The sequence below is a fragment of the Vulpes lagopus genome, chromosome 7 (assembly GCF_018345385.1).
Source record: "Vulpes lagopus strain Blue_001 chromosome 7, ASM1834538v1, whole genome shotgun sequence".
NCBI lineage: Eukaryota > Metazoa > Chordata > Mammalia > Carnivora > Canidae > Vulpes > Vulpes lagopus.
The window spans coordinates 66667858-66682879 of record NC_054830.1 but is presented as its reverse complement, the minus strand read 5'-3'; the positions used below and the strand labels follow the sequence as shown (position 1 = coordinate 66682879).

Below are 15022 nucleotides of genomic sequence, written 5' to 3'. Positions count from 1 at the left end.
CATATTTTTTTGACTCTTGAACAAACTGCTTCTAAATTCCATAGAGTGATAATGAAAGCAATACAAATTTTAGTAATTTTCAAATAATTTAAAATGAGCCCAAGTTCAAACAAAGAGCTTTTGAAACTTACGGATCCCCTGCAGCTAGTAAGAGCAAGTATCTGGAAGGTATGTGATCTGAGGGAAACACCGTACTAGCAAACTTCACAGCCACCTGTCGAACTTGAACCTCAGGCTATTTGACACATAAACAACACACACAAACACATACAGATGTTAAAAAAAGGAGAAGAATCCAATTACTAACAGTTCATTCCAGTCAAGTATGCCATCTTAGTTGTAAACAATCAAAACTGAAGCCGTTATTTTTAAGAAGTATATTGAAGTAAATAAAATCAAGACAAATCACTTGGAAATCTTTACTCAAGTTGTTTAAAAGTCTCTGGGACAGTGACTTTTAAAAAGTACTTTTCTGAGCTAAAAGGCCCTTCTGAGTAAAGCAGGAAGACCCACAAAGGCCACAGCCAGAGAGTCTCTATACGCGCACATCCTCAGCCCAGCTTTGGGGCCATGGTCATTGTGAACAGCATCTGGTTCCCCAACTCTCAAACCGTCAGTCATGTGAATGAAATGAAGATATGAGGCAGGGAACACAAACAGAGGTTACTTGGAATCTCTACACATTGGAAGCAACCTATCTCCACGCTTTTCAAATTAGCTCTAGTTTAAACTGACTCCAAAGGAGTTTCAACTACATGAGTATATTCAGTTCACCTAAACAGATTAATAAACTAATCTATGAATACAAAGTTCAACCAAAGAAGCAGCTGAAGAATCTTTATTCTGAAAAGCCTTTTTCTCATGCACCTTCCCCTCGAGTCATTCCCCTAGTCACAAACCTAACACAGTGAGAGGAGAGGGATATTAAATAATAGATACTGTGCTATTCACTGAGGTATTCCTGCTCTTTAAGCATTCCTTGAGTTGTAATAAAGAGCAATGATACTAAGGACTAGTTAATGTGATTTAGCCTAGAGTCTAGTTGCTTTAAATGTAGTCTGAGAAAAGGGATGCCTGGGTGGCTCAACGGTTGGGCGCCTGCCTTTGGCTCAGGTCATGATCCCAGGATCTGGGACTGAGTCCCACATTGGGCTCCCTGCATGGAGCCTGCTTCTCCCTCTGCCTGTCTCTGCCGTTCTCTCTCTCTCTCTCTCTTTGTGTGTCTCTCATGAATAAATAAATAAATCTTTTTAAAAAAAAATGTAGTCTGAGAAAAGACAAATTAGCTTTGGTTTAATAATATTGCTACATGATTAGATCTGCATATGTATAACCAGCACCCACATGCAATATACAAGCATCACATCTCCTTGTACCTAGGGAAAAAAATTAGGTATTCTATTCTAATGAGCTTCCAAATAACCCTACACTTCTTTGCCCATGGTATAGGACAATGAACCATGTGCACTGGATGCTATATGACTATGAACCACATACAGGAACTTCTGACAATGGAACTCATCTATTTAACAATTTTGCTGAGTGTACACAGTAATCCTGTCATATTTCAATAGAAACCAGATACCCTTTTGAACCTTTAGTAATTCCCTTGATATCAGTGTAATAAATACATCAGCCAAATTTCAGTAGGACAACTAAATATTAATTGTACCAATACTTTTCGACATCATTCCTTCTTCTAATCTCTCTCTTTCTACTCCTAGAAATGGAAGACAAAGAACTGACTATAGCAAATACATATTACTTTATACTGTACATTATATACTATATATACAGATGTATATATAGATACTCAAAATTTTCTACAAACTCCCATGATAGGCAATAAAAAGATCTAGAAGGAAGAAGACTACATATGATAGTGCTGGCTTACTTCCTACGGACTCCATTTTAAGGTATAAAATTTGTCTTTTTTTTCCTTTTGCTTTTCCCCTGGTGTTGGCTGGAGAACACCACCCTAATGGACTGTGGTGTTCAGCTACCAGGTTAAGACAAAAGACTTCCAACTTGGAGGACACAACATCAAGAACACTTCCCAACATGAAAGGCTTTAGACATAAAACCTCAGAATATCACCACTCCTTGTAATGAGCGCTGGGTATTATATAAGACTGATGAATCATTGATTGACCTCTACCTCTGAAACCAATAATACATTACATGTTAACTGAATTTAAGTAAAATTAAAAAAAAAAAAAGAATATCATCTCTCTTCTATCCCTAAGCCAGATTCTCATCATTAAGAATTAAAAATCAATCATAAATCACAGTCCAAGTGAAAGCAAATATTCCTCTTGTCAAGATAGTTAAGAAGAAAAGCAATTCAAATTTTGTTCTTAAAAATGTACAATATCTCTATCACCAACCATCACAGTTCACACAAATGGACCTACCTTTATTAAGTACGAAGCCACAAGTGCCTCCATGAGAGTTCGCTGTGCTCCCTCCAAAGTACTATAAGCTCCAACCATCATAGATAATGCTTCTTGAATAGCAAGCCGAGTCTCAGGCTCTTCCTATAAATATGATAAAAAATAGTGTTTCCCTCCTGTCAGGTTTCCAGGTCAGGATCCAAATGGAAAGCATAAACTAGCTGGGTGTTTCCCTACCTTACATAGGGCTTCAAAAAGCTGCTGCACAAGAGCTATATCCTTAGTGAATAAATGGGGCATTCGACTGTAAGAGAATATAAGACCACTGCTACAATCATAAATTTTCAAGAGGCTAGAAGAAAATGTAACTCAACACAAATTTTCTTGAATTGCATTTTCATCTCTAAACATGTCAACATCATTAGATTACCTCCCCAAAGAGCCAAATATTTTTAAAAGTAAATATTAATTCTTCAACTGTCTAACATAAGTAACTCATGATTAAAATACACACTATCCAGATATTCCCTTTAGAATATTCCATGCATTCAGTTAACATTTCTGATTTTAATATAAGAAAAATAGACAAGGCCAAACCACTATTTAAACTAAAGGCTGTCATGTAAGTGCTGTATCAGGTGATCTAGGGTGGCTTTTTTCTGAGCCCCAAACATCTGTTCCCTGCACAGACAGAAGAAGAGCAAGAGCTAGTCTACAGGCCAATCCAGGACCTGTGTCATGGCTGGAAGTACCATATAGTGCCACTGAGGGCGCTGTACCTCTATCTCCTTGCTTTGAAATCTACTGAAGGAAGAGGAAACCAGGAGGAAGTGGGAAGGAGGAAATCATACTATAAGCAGAAGAAAAAAAATTCACCTCTACAGGACCACCCAGAATCATAATATAGCACTATCAGAAAAGAGAGTCAAGAGATAAACCTTGATGATTGTGATAAAGACTAGTAGTAAACAGCAACAAGAAAACTTAAGGTCAATCAAATGTCTCCAGGGTATAAGAAAAAGTAACCCATTAAGACACAATCCAGTTCAAAAATCTCATTTCAAGACTACCATTTAATATAGAAACATATCTTAAAATGTAGTGTCTCACATCATTTTTCCTCTATAAGGAAAACATTCCTAAACAACCTATGGCCGTTAAATACATTTCCTTTCAAAATCACAACAAATTTATTCTCCATTCATTATTAAATACCATGTAATTTTTCTTAGTTTACCCGCAGGATATCTCTCACTGAAGAAGAGTTTACTCACCTGGAGAGTTTTCCAACAGCTGAATATGCCATTGACAGTAGCTTAGGGTCCTTGAAATTAGGAAGAAAAAAAAAAAAAAGAACAAAAAACAGACAAAACAAAAAATACAGTAAACGGCAAAACCTTTTTGCTGCAATTACATGCATTATTTTACTCCTTATTAAACCTGGTCTCACTCTGCCTAACTACATGATATTGGCATGTGAACAAGACAAACAAACAAAAGTCCAAACCCAGAATCACCACACTACTAAAAGGAAAAACAAAAAAAAACTGCTTCTCCAGCTCACTTCAAAAGGAAAAATGCAGAGGTTATATATGAAAGAATTCTCTTAGCTGGTGCTAAATTCAGGATATCTTCAACACTATAACCTGCAAACACCAAAATTCATCTTCAACACACTGGGAAAAGTTTAACTTAGAAAATCCACCACTGCTCACACAGACTAGGATCCTCCATCTCTCTCCCCCCAAAATTGCAAAAAGCTGGGGAACAATTACCTAAAAATCTACATGATAATAAAGCTTCCACTCATATCTTCCATTATGAAAAACTAAAGGATCATAGTCATCGAGTGAGGTTCCCTCCTCAAATAGACAGAATTTTACACTGCTTTATGAAAACCAATAGTCTAATTACTCAAAACAACGTAACAGCTCTGTGAGTTGAATTTCATACAATTAACATTAAGACTCACTCTTCCACACCCGGATGGGCACTCTTAAGGATTCATCTGTTGGGGAAACATGCAGGTACCTCCAGGAGGTACACAGATTAGGGCCCTACAGGTTATCTGGCCTCTCTAATTTATTTTAAATATACAGATTCTCCCCTAAAAGCCCAAAAGCACTTTTATTTCTACCAACCATCCCAAGCATCTATCTATGCCATAAAAATAATCTGAAAGGTTCCACAGGCCTCAAAAACCATGCAGGCACTATTCAAGAAGACAGGAGAGCCAGGCCTAACGATACCCCCAAAGCACAACTGCACATGAATGAACAGCTTTTCACTAAAAATATCTACTAGAGTGCATTCGGTGCACTGAATAACTTTTGTGTATTATCTCATTTAATCTTCACACTATCTCTCTCTGTGACTATCATAAATAAATTAAAAAAAATTAAAAAAAAAAAATCTTCACACTAATCCCAACGAAGAGATACTTTCATTTATCTAATAAAGAACAGAGCTCCAAAGAACTTAACTCATCAAAGAACAAAACCAGGATTCAAACTCAATTCTAACTCCAAATGGCAGAATGTTAATTACTATACTACTACAAACATGCATTCATGTTTAGTTAAGATTTAGGAAAATAATGCTAACTACAGTTCTTGAAACATTATTTCCTTTAGCAAATTCACCTGAACTAATGAAGATGGTAAGAGTGACACAGCAAGGACAAACAGGATTCAAAAACCTACATTCCAGAGATTCCTCATCCCACTTAGCTTAAGGAATCAAAAACTTACTGAATGCATGTTTTTATAGAATTCTGAATTGGTAAAAACTCAGCCCTTAAGAACTAACACTATTTCTAAATATAAGCAAATCCAAATAAAGATCCATATGGAAACAAATCATAAAATAAAATGTAATTTTTTCCATTCCATTTTTGCACAGTGCCTAAAAGCAGAATAAAATGCAATTGCTTTAAAAGATGTTATTTAAAGAAGCGATAAGACCCTTCAAAATTTGTATCACATTTTTAACTTCTTTCCAAAAACAAAACAGCAAAAGTTGGCAATAATTTCTAAAATTCACACCACTTCAAGTAAAAATGTTAAGAAATGATGGAACAATTAGCAAACTGTAACTAACTAAACAAACATGTAGACCAGAAAGGTAAATAACAGAAAATATTTTAAAATATAAAATGTTAACAGTGTTTAAAAAACAAGTCACTTACTTCTTTATATTCATTGATTAGCTTGGTGAGGCCATTCAAAAGCATTGGACCTAATGGCTTAATCTTGATTTCTGGACAACTTTAAAAAAAAAAAATAGCACACATATACAAAGCAAGATAAGAATCTCATTACTAATGTATCTTTTCAGATGATGATTTAAAATAGAGACACAACTGAAATAAGTTAAAATAATCTATTAAAACCTAAAATTATTTTAAGATGAGTAAACATGGTTTCTTTCTGGGTAAGAAAGAAATACTTGAATTATTTGGTCACTCCCAACAGCTTGAAATTTTACAGTCAAATAATTTTAAAAACTTACGTTATACAAATGTGATGCACAAACTGCAGGGATAATGTTCTCAATTTTGAATTTGTATTTGTACCAAAAAGTCCATCATACACCACCTATGAGAAACGGACAATGTCAAGAACACCAGTTAATAATAGCAGTTTGCTATTCTCAAATATGATTCAACAGCCAATCTTGGGCACTACCTCTCATTTTTTAAAATTAATGCAGTTCTTTTTAATACAGATAATCATTTTAGCTGACCAACTTAGGAAGCCCATCTGTAGCTCCAATCAGTAGTCTGAGGCATAACAAACACAATGGTTGATCTTAAAAGTCCATAAAACTTGTGGGTCTACCAGCAGAAAGCCCTTTGGTCTGCCACTCTGTATCACACAGGGGACTTTAGCAGATAAAGCCACTTTGGGAATATTAGGTTCCTTCAGTACATACGGAGTTAGCCACTCCAAACAAATTATAATAAAAGCTTCACAGAAAATGTCAAGATTAAAGCAGTCTACAAGCGTACAGTCAGGATACAGGCATTCCCTGTATTGTTTAGCCAGGTCTAGGTGGCAAAAGATCACATAGGTGAGTCCTGTATAGCAATGTCAAAGAAATCTAAACTCCTCAAATTCCTACTTTTTAAGATAGTCTTACACTTAGGGAAAAAAAATCTCCTCACACTGGCTCCTAAAACTACTAGCAATATTCTGATCTCACTTAACAATGATGTGTGACTGAACAGGACTGAGCCTCTGCTAGGTAACCGACACAATGCCGGGTACTGCGAGATACAAAGAGACAAGTATTGCTTCCAAGGCACTTGATCTGGCTGAGGGATCAAAATCTACATACATTAAAAATGGTACAGGACAATATAAATCACATGCTACCTTATTCTGGAAAAGACTTCTGGAAAATTTATCCAACCATGCTATATTATACAGAATAAAATGGTAAGATAAAAGAAGCAAAAAGATTAATCAGAACACTAAAGATTTATTAGAAAAAATAGAATTCATGGTGCACATATTACATGCAAAGACTTATGCTGGGTGCTTTCATATGTTCAAAATCAAGGTGAGGTAACACATCCCTAGTTAAAGTCATTGGTATCAGGAAAAAAAAAGGCTCATCTGAATGATACCTTGAAGGATTTCTACTATTAACAGGGGGAAAATATAGGGAGTAGGGCCAATTATGTAGGAAAATAGTAATACAATCATTAAAGACAGGAAAATAACCAAGAATATGTGTGAAGGACAGTGAATTTGTCTTTGTTGAGTTTGTCTTTCAATATACCAAGTTTTAGCCAGATTTATTTTGAAAACATATAAATAACTACAAATAAAGCACACACCTATAGGATGTCTATGAATATCTTGTCATCAAATTCTAGCTGCTTAGTATGTAATGTAATGTTACTATCACCAAATTTTATGACCCAAAATTATCAAGACATTACCTGGGAAACAGTGCTGGCAAACACCAATTACAAAACACCAATCACGAAAAAGAAAGGAAAGAAGCTCTACAATAATTTTATATTTATGGAGACACAGAAGAGAATACTTTAAGGTAGTCAAGTACTAGAGTGCCAGATATGGGGAATAAAAGTTTTATCATCTAGGAGAAAGAAGCAATCACTTCAACAACATAAGCCTTAAGAGAGAGAGGTGTTAAGACAGAAATCTATGTCCACCATACAGCAAACACAATGGAGAGTGTCCTCACTTTAGGACTGAAAAAGAAGAGTGGCAGGAAATGGGAACATTTCAGATGGGAGGTGGCACACTGGAGTGAATCCTGAAACATGAGTAGATGTTTACCAGGCTAAAGGGGGAAGGGGAGCTCTGCCAAGCAAAGGGAGCATCATGAGTGGAGACACAGAGCCATGAAAACAGTGTATTTAAAAGACGAACAATCTTCTGTTGGAGCATAAGCACAGGGTAAGGGGGTGGTGAGACAGGAGACCAAAGATAAGTAACTGCTAACTTTTCAGCAATTACCAGGAACTTAATAACAGAGTGAGGCCTAACCACTGTGATCTACCCTTTCTATTAATCCATTCAGTCTTTACATTACAATGAGGTAGCTGCTATTATTATACCCGTTTCACAGATTTAAAAAAAAAAAAATTTTTTTTAAAACACGCAGAAGCTTATTTAAGATCAACAGCAAGTAACTGACAAAATTTAACTCAAATCTATCTGCCACCTCAGCTGAGCTGGTCACTCAGATAAAAGGCAGGAGCTTTTGCAGAGGGACTCATATCCCACACCAACAGAGACTACAAGGATTTCCAACTATAAAAACAACAACAACAACAAAACACCTCTGCTGGCAATAGAGAAAATACTGTCTTTAAGGCCAGAGGAAGGGAAACAAGATAGAAGAGTACTGTCATAACCCAAATGAGAAGTGACAGTCTCATGTATCAACAGCATGAGAGATATAGGGAGGTGAAGACATTAAAGCAGAATCAAGAGAATCTGGCCACTGCCATTGCATAGAGGTTCAGTTAAGGCGGACACATTTTCCACTTAACGGACCCACCCAGAAACTTGGTTGCTTAAGAAAAACATTTCTGGAGAAAAGCCACCCAGCAAAGCACTAGTTTGAAAGGACAGTCATCACATTTAAGTCAAATGTTAACTATATATAGTATATATTCTATAATAAAAAAATCTTTAACCACATCTGCAGCTAAACTGGAGATAGAAAAAAAATCTGGAATCTCATTAATCTTGCTACATACATCAACATACCTCCTGAATATCCATTAATGCAGTTCTTTCTGTAATTAAACAGACACAAAAGTTGTAAACAGGCCATGTCTCTTTGGAAAGAATGAATTACCTGAATGTTAGCTGGGAACGTTTCTGCAGCTTGTCTAGAACGAAGGAGATGGGGGACAATCTTTAACTTAACCCTTGTACTGACGGGGTCCCTCTTCAGCTCTGGTTTCAGAACTGCTCCCTGTTAAAAATATGTTTAATTATAACTTAGCAGTTCAAAATTACTGTGCACTGAAACATTCTTGAGAGGTCATCTAAATCAGTGGTCTTTCAAACTTTTGTTTCAAGATTCCTTCTTAAAAACTAAGAAATACTCCAAAGAGCTTTTTGCTTATACTAGAACACCTATCAATATTTGCTATATTAGAAATTACAGCTGAGAAATTTTTTAAATATTCACTTAAGATTATATTAATAAATCCATTATATAATTTTGTAAATAACATATTTTTAAGAAAATTAACTACAATTTCCGAAACAAAAAACTGTACTGAGTGGCACTATTTCATATTTTCTATAATATCTTAAAAAAAAAAAAAAAAAAAAATCTTAAATGTCTCCCTTAATACAAGAGAGTTGGAATCTTTTATCTTCTTTTGCATTCATTCTGTTGTGGCACGTTGTTTGGTTAAATTACATTTAAAAAAACTAGCGCTGAGTGGGAGCCAAAAAAAATAAAACCCAGTTTCATAAAGACAGGTAGTTGGAAAAGTGGGGATGATTTTAACTTTTCAGGTAATTGTAGATATTCTTTGATCCTACACCAAAACTTAATAAATGATAGTTTCTTTATGGTTAGTTACAATTTGGATTTGAAACTATCACAGAACTTTTGCATACTGTGTTATACTAAATTCCAATGATCTATCCTGCCCACCGAATAGTCCCCTTACCCTTGTAATGCTTCTGTAACATCACTGGTCATTTGGAAAATACTGGCTCACTGAGTTAAGCATTTCATTACAAAACATTTGTTAAAATCCCATGTTATTATTACCACCAATCTCATCAGAAAAATTGTAGGTACTGACAAAGTGTCAGGCTCATTTTGATGGATACAAGTTTCCCTAAATTCTAATTTTTGCTTGAAAGTCCAACTTTTACCATTGCCAATAAACCACGTGAATTGTTTTTCTTGGAACCTCATTTCTTCATTTTAGAGAACATGTCTGCCAAATACCATCTCAATATCTACAGTTTCCCTGTCTACAGGTAAGATAATTTTAGGGCTTCATCAAAGATATATTCTCTTTTAGGATTTACTTTAGAGAGAGAAGAGTGAGACAGAGAACAAGCACAAGCAGGAAAGGGAAAGAGAATCTGAAGCAGACTCCATGCTGAGCACACAGCCTGATGGGGGCTCGATCTCATGACCCTGAGCAGAAACCAAGAGTCAGCCACTCAAGTGCCTCATCAAAGATATTCTTAAGCTGAGCTTTCATCTCTCTCTTTTAATTTTTTACATGAGTGCTGACAGTTTAAAAAACACAATAACTACTAGTACTATTTAGTGACACAGTTTTGGTTTGTGCTAGGACCCCAGCAGTTACACCCATCACTGTTTGTGCACCATCAATGCAAATATCAATACAGTTAAAAAAAAAAATCTCCCTATGACCCAACAAGGGTGCATAGACTACATTCTAGGAACCACTGATCTAATCAAAACCCTTTGGTTTTCTCCATGAAGAATATGAGGCCAAGAAAAGCTCTGTGATTAACCAACTCTCTCCTCCCCAGTACATTTATGTGCAGCCATTCAGGACTAGGATCCAGAGGGAGGCTCCCAATTCCCAATTCATTGTTCTTTCTACCACATCACATTCAATCTAATTGGAAAACAGTATGATGGGGGAGGGGGAATTATGATTTTTAAAACAACTATTTATAGTTTAAAAAGCAAGCAAGCAAACTAATTAGTCCTTGTATGTCTGCATCTGGACTTGAGAACACTTTCAAATACAGTGAACTAAACAGAACTTAGCTTATTAAGCAAACACCTTACTTGGAGGCTTCAGAAGAACCCATCTACTGTCCTAGATTTTAGACCAGAGGTCAACAGACTGGAGCCAATGGGCCAAATCTAGCCCACCATCTGTCTTGATAAAGCCTATGAGTTAAGAATAGTGTTTATGTTTTCAAATGATTTTTTTAAATCAAAAAAATAATATTTCATTATATGTGAATATCACATGAAATTCAAATTTCAGTAATCATGAAGTCATACTGGCATACAGCCATGCACCTTCATGTGCTGCTGTTGCCTATGGCTGCTTTCATGTGAGAACAGAGTTGAATAGTTGCTGCCTCAGAACCACAGGGGCAGCAAAGCCTCAAAAACCGACAGATAAAGTATGTGGATCCCTAATCTAGACAGTGTACCATCATTTTTTAAGCACAGAAATTAAAACCATTAGCTCAAATTAACTAAGTTACCAAGAAATTTTAATCCACCCAGACTTACATAGCTTAAAATTAGTATTTCCTACAGGATAGGTTCAGTTTAAGCCAAAATAACTAGGAGAAAAAGTTCAAATATATGGAGCTCATGTCAACCAAATGCTTTTTATGATGATGTGAGAATAAACCAAAACAACCTACCTCTTTTGTCTTCAGTGGTATATCTCCAAGGTATACTTTGTACATCTTATTAATGATGGCAGGATTATTCCAGTCAATCAAGCTACAGAAGGTTTCAACACAGCTTGTTAAAATTATTTTTTCTGTCTCACTTCAATGATTTCAAATAAATACACAGCCCCAATATTTGTTACCAAAGGAAAATGTTAGAAGAAATACACAAATGAACTGGGCAACTGACATTGTAGAAGAGAAGGAAAGGGATTAAGTTATAAGTTAGATCAAAGTTAGTATTTAAACAGAAATACAGGAAGTCACTTATCCCACCCTGATTCAATAGATCATTACATCTATGCCCTAACTTGCCACCACACAAAAAACCTGGATTATAATTCACTCTCAACGCCAATGCCTTGGAGCAGCTCTGACAGGGCAGAGCTACAGTACACTTGTTCAGAGAGAACTGAGGCAAGCATCATTCTTCTGTTTAACTAGTTGGAAATTCAACAGTGATAAAGAAAGTGACCAAAAAAAAAAAATTTTATCCATTAAAGTCACAGCCCTAAGAAGCTGGTAGCACATCCCATTTCTCTTACATTGTGTCACTATGATCCCTAGCCTCCCTCTCTTCCTTATCTGCCAACACAGATTTGCAGCTTTATCACCTAATTCTACACAGCAGGCATGATGCCATTAGTCACTGAGACTTGCTCCTACTTGGGCCCCACTGTCAGGTAAATCAGAATACAGCACTGACTGATGATTGGCACCCAGCCTCTCTCTCCAGCGGCCCCTCCCAGTCATTTTATAAACCTAGCAACACAGCAATCCTGCATTTCACTCAATCAGTGAGATTTCACCATCCTATCTTCTGCCTTTTGACATTGGTTCTGCTTCAAGCTATGCTCTATCTGTGCAAACACAATTTATGATGCTGCTTTGACAGTGTTTCTAATCCATCTTCCTTTCATAGTTTAACAATCTGCCTCTTCCTCAGATATCCACAATTCCACTATTCTCAAAGATGTTCATTCCATGATTCTATTTTAGTTATTACTCACTTTTCTCAGATGACTGCTACTAACTAATCCTCAAGCTCTATCTTTGTTTCTCTTCTATAAATATGTCGGGTGTAGAGATTATTGACAACATATACACATTTCAGTAAAACAAAGGAAAACTTAATAGTAAAAACAACTAAAAACTAATAAGGATAATTTTCACTGTCTTCTACTTTTCCTCTTGCTAGCTTTCTAGTTTTTTTGATTACATGTTTGTTGTGTAAATTCAGAAATGTATAGAAATTTATAATCTGTACCATACCCCCTTCTCTATTCCTTTTCAGTAACCACAAACTTGGTGTATCTTTTCCTAGTCTTCTTTCTTATGCATGTAAAATAGGTGGATAGTATAGCAGGTAAGTAGATCAATAAAGAGAAGCATCACTTGAAAAGAGACTTCAGGATTTTTCTTTTAACAAAAGTGGAAAATATCTACATGTTGTTCTCAACTTACTCTTTACCTCTTAACAATGTTACACTCTTTATATGAAAAAAATGTACACTTGTTTTAACAGACAAAATCAAAACGATTTGGAATACTGCTGCACCATATTTACATTTCCAACAAACCAATGCACTACATGGTGTAAAGAGTGGGGCCAGCTCAAACACAATGAGAAGTTTTAAAGAAAGTTTTTTTGATACTCCAAATCCACATAAATTCTTTGAAAGGGATACCAGGAGGATGCAGTGATAAGCAGCATGAAGGAATTTTAGACCTGAGGGAAATGTTAAAGTACATTCTAGTCCTTATTCCACAGAGTGTAAGCCCTGGCAGATTACAAGAGTCTTCCAAACTCCACCAGCGAGGGGCATGACCAGAATTAATTCCAAAACAACGCAGTCTTCCTCTAGGCTGCCTCACCTGACCTACAGGGGTACACCACTCCCAGCTGCCACCACACGTGCTGTCTGCTTACTGACATGTAACCACACAACCAAAGACACAACGACCTTAACTTCCTTACTTTGTTCCACCCCCTTTATTGGTTTCTTTGAAGAGGAAAAATGCAATATATGCACTCCACTGCCTCTCAGCATGTTACTACATTAAGCATTAAAACAAATGAAGAACATAACTATTCCATAATTGGGATTTTTTTCAACCAGGTAACTTCAACTTCTCATGCTGTTTCTCAGGCTTCACACATCTCATGTTTTAAATCAATACACATATTATTTTATATTCTGATGTGTTCATTTGCCATTACTTGGGGATAATTTACATGTTGCTTTATAACTTTCATAATTATTTTGGCAGATATATAATATGCCATATAGAGACACATAGTTAATTTACTACCATTTCCATATAATAGTGGAAATTTGAATTTTTTTCCATTTTTCTTAAAATTACAGGAAATGGTATAATGAGTAAATCTATAACATGTTTCTATATAAAACCTTTTTCTTCTTTTGAACGACTGTCTTAGGATAAATTCCCAGAAGATTTACATAAAAGATTATAAATATTTTTGTGATTCATTACATACTGCAAAGTGCCTTCCAAAAATTATTTCGGTTTATAATGCCAATCAACAGACTACAAAAATAGCAGTTTCAATAGAAACTTAAATGGAGTTTCAACTGTTACACAATTTTATTTACCAATAGGTACAAATTGGTACACCAGTGTTTCATTTTGTATTGATTTTATTGCTCGCACAAAATATTTTCTCTGAGCCTATTAGAATTTGTATTTTCCTCCTGTGTGACATAAGATTATTCAGCACCTCTTTTCATGGGACCTGATTTTTACCATATTAGTCTTGAAACCTACATATCCTTTATTAAAAACAATCTTAAACGTTTTAACTAAGAGGGAGAATAAAAAATGAACCATCTCTGGGTTTGGGCATTCTTCTTAACATTAGTTCTTTAAGTCCATTTACCTCGCTGACAAAGGTCTCACTTCTTATGGTAATAGTTCTAATCCATTCAAGTTTAAAACTGCTTCTCCAGGGATCCCTGGGTGGCGCAGCGGTTTAGCGCCTGCCTTTGGCCCAGGGCGCGATCCTGGAGACCCGGGATCGAATCCCACGTCAGGCTCCCAATGCATGGAGCCTGCTTCTCTCTCTGCCTGTGTCTCTGCCTCTCTCTCTCTCTCTCTCTGTGACTATCATAAATAAATAAAAATTAAAAAAAAAAAAAACTGCTTCTCCAAACAGCTTTTCTTCTTTGTCTAACACAGAATCCTGCTCCTAATAAGCAAACTGTCTTTATTACAAATTAGGTACATTTCATAATCTCAGAAATTGAATGTCTCATTACAGAAAATCCTGAAAGGATAAATATGTGTCAAGTGAGCATCTAGAAATATAGCCTCTTTTTATTTTTTAAAGGTGAAAAGGGTATATATATATATATATACAGCTTCTTTTTATTTTTTAAAGGTGAAAAGGGATGTAGTTTACCTTTGCTTGCTTTTCAATTCTAGGTCCGCTGCTGTCGCTACACTGTGGCGTGTGTCACTAGAAGCAATCACCAGGTGGAGAACAGCTTCGAGTTCAGGCACCTGTTCAGCTTCTATGAATTTCACTATCCCCAGTTTGCACTGCAGATAAACGAAGGGAGGGAAAAACTGTAATCAAAGAAACAAATACCACCAACCAAACATTAACAGTAGCAACAGGAGCAGCTCCTGTTTAGGCTTAAATGTGCCAGGAACTGTATGTAATGTACATTCATGATTTCATTTAACCCTCAC

The 15022-nt window shown here is 35.9% G+C and overlaps 1 protein-coding gene across 9 annotated transcripts in view; it reads right to left on the bottom strand.

The window, feature by feature from the left end:
• The window catches only part of ECPAS (Ecm29 proteasome adaptor and scaffold), a 101189-nt gene that overhangs the window by 45307 nt on the left and 40860 nt on the right, over nucleotides 1-15022 (bottom strand). For all 9 annotated transcript variants that reach the window (XM_041761244.1, XM_041761243.1, XM_041761246.1 and 6 more), the window contains 9 exons: nucleotides 14730-14869; nucleotides 11276-11357; nucleotides 8736-8855; nucleotides 5904-5989; nucleotides 5581-5659; nucleotides 3668-3717; nucleotides 2631-2697; nucleotides 2415-2537; nucleotides 132-235 (listed from right to left, as the gene is read on the bottom strand). In XM_041761244.1, the coding sequence (XP_041617178.1) occupies nucleotides 132-235; nucleotides 2415-2537; nucleotides 2631-2697; nucleotides 3668-3717; nucleotides 5581-5659; nucleotides 5904-5989; nucleotides 8736-8855; nucleotides 11276-11357; nucleotides 14730-14869 (851 nt within the window). The remainder of the gene's footprint in view (nucleotides 1-131; nucleotides 236-2414; nucleotides 2538-2630; nucleotides 2698-3667; nucleotides 3718-5580; nucleotides 5660-5903; nucleotides 5990-8735; nucleotides 8856-11275; nucleotides 11358-14729; nucleotides 14870-15022) is intronic.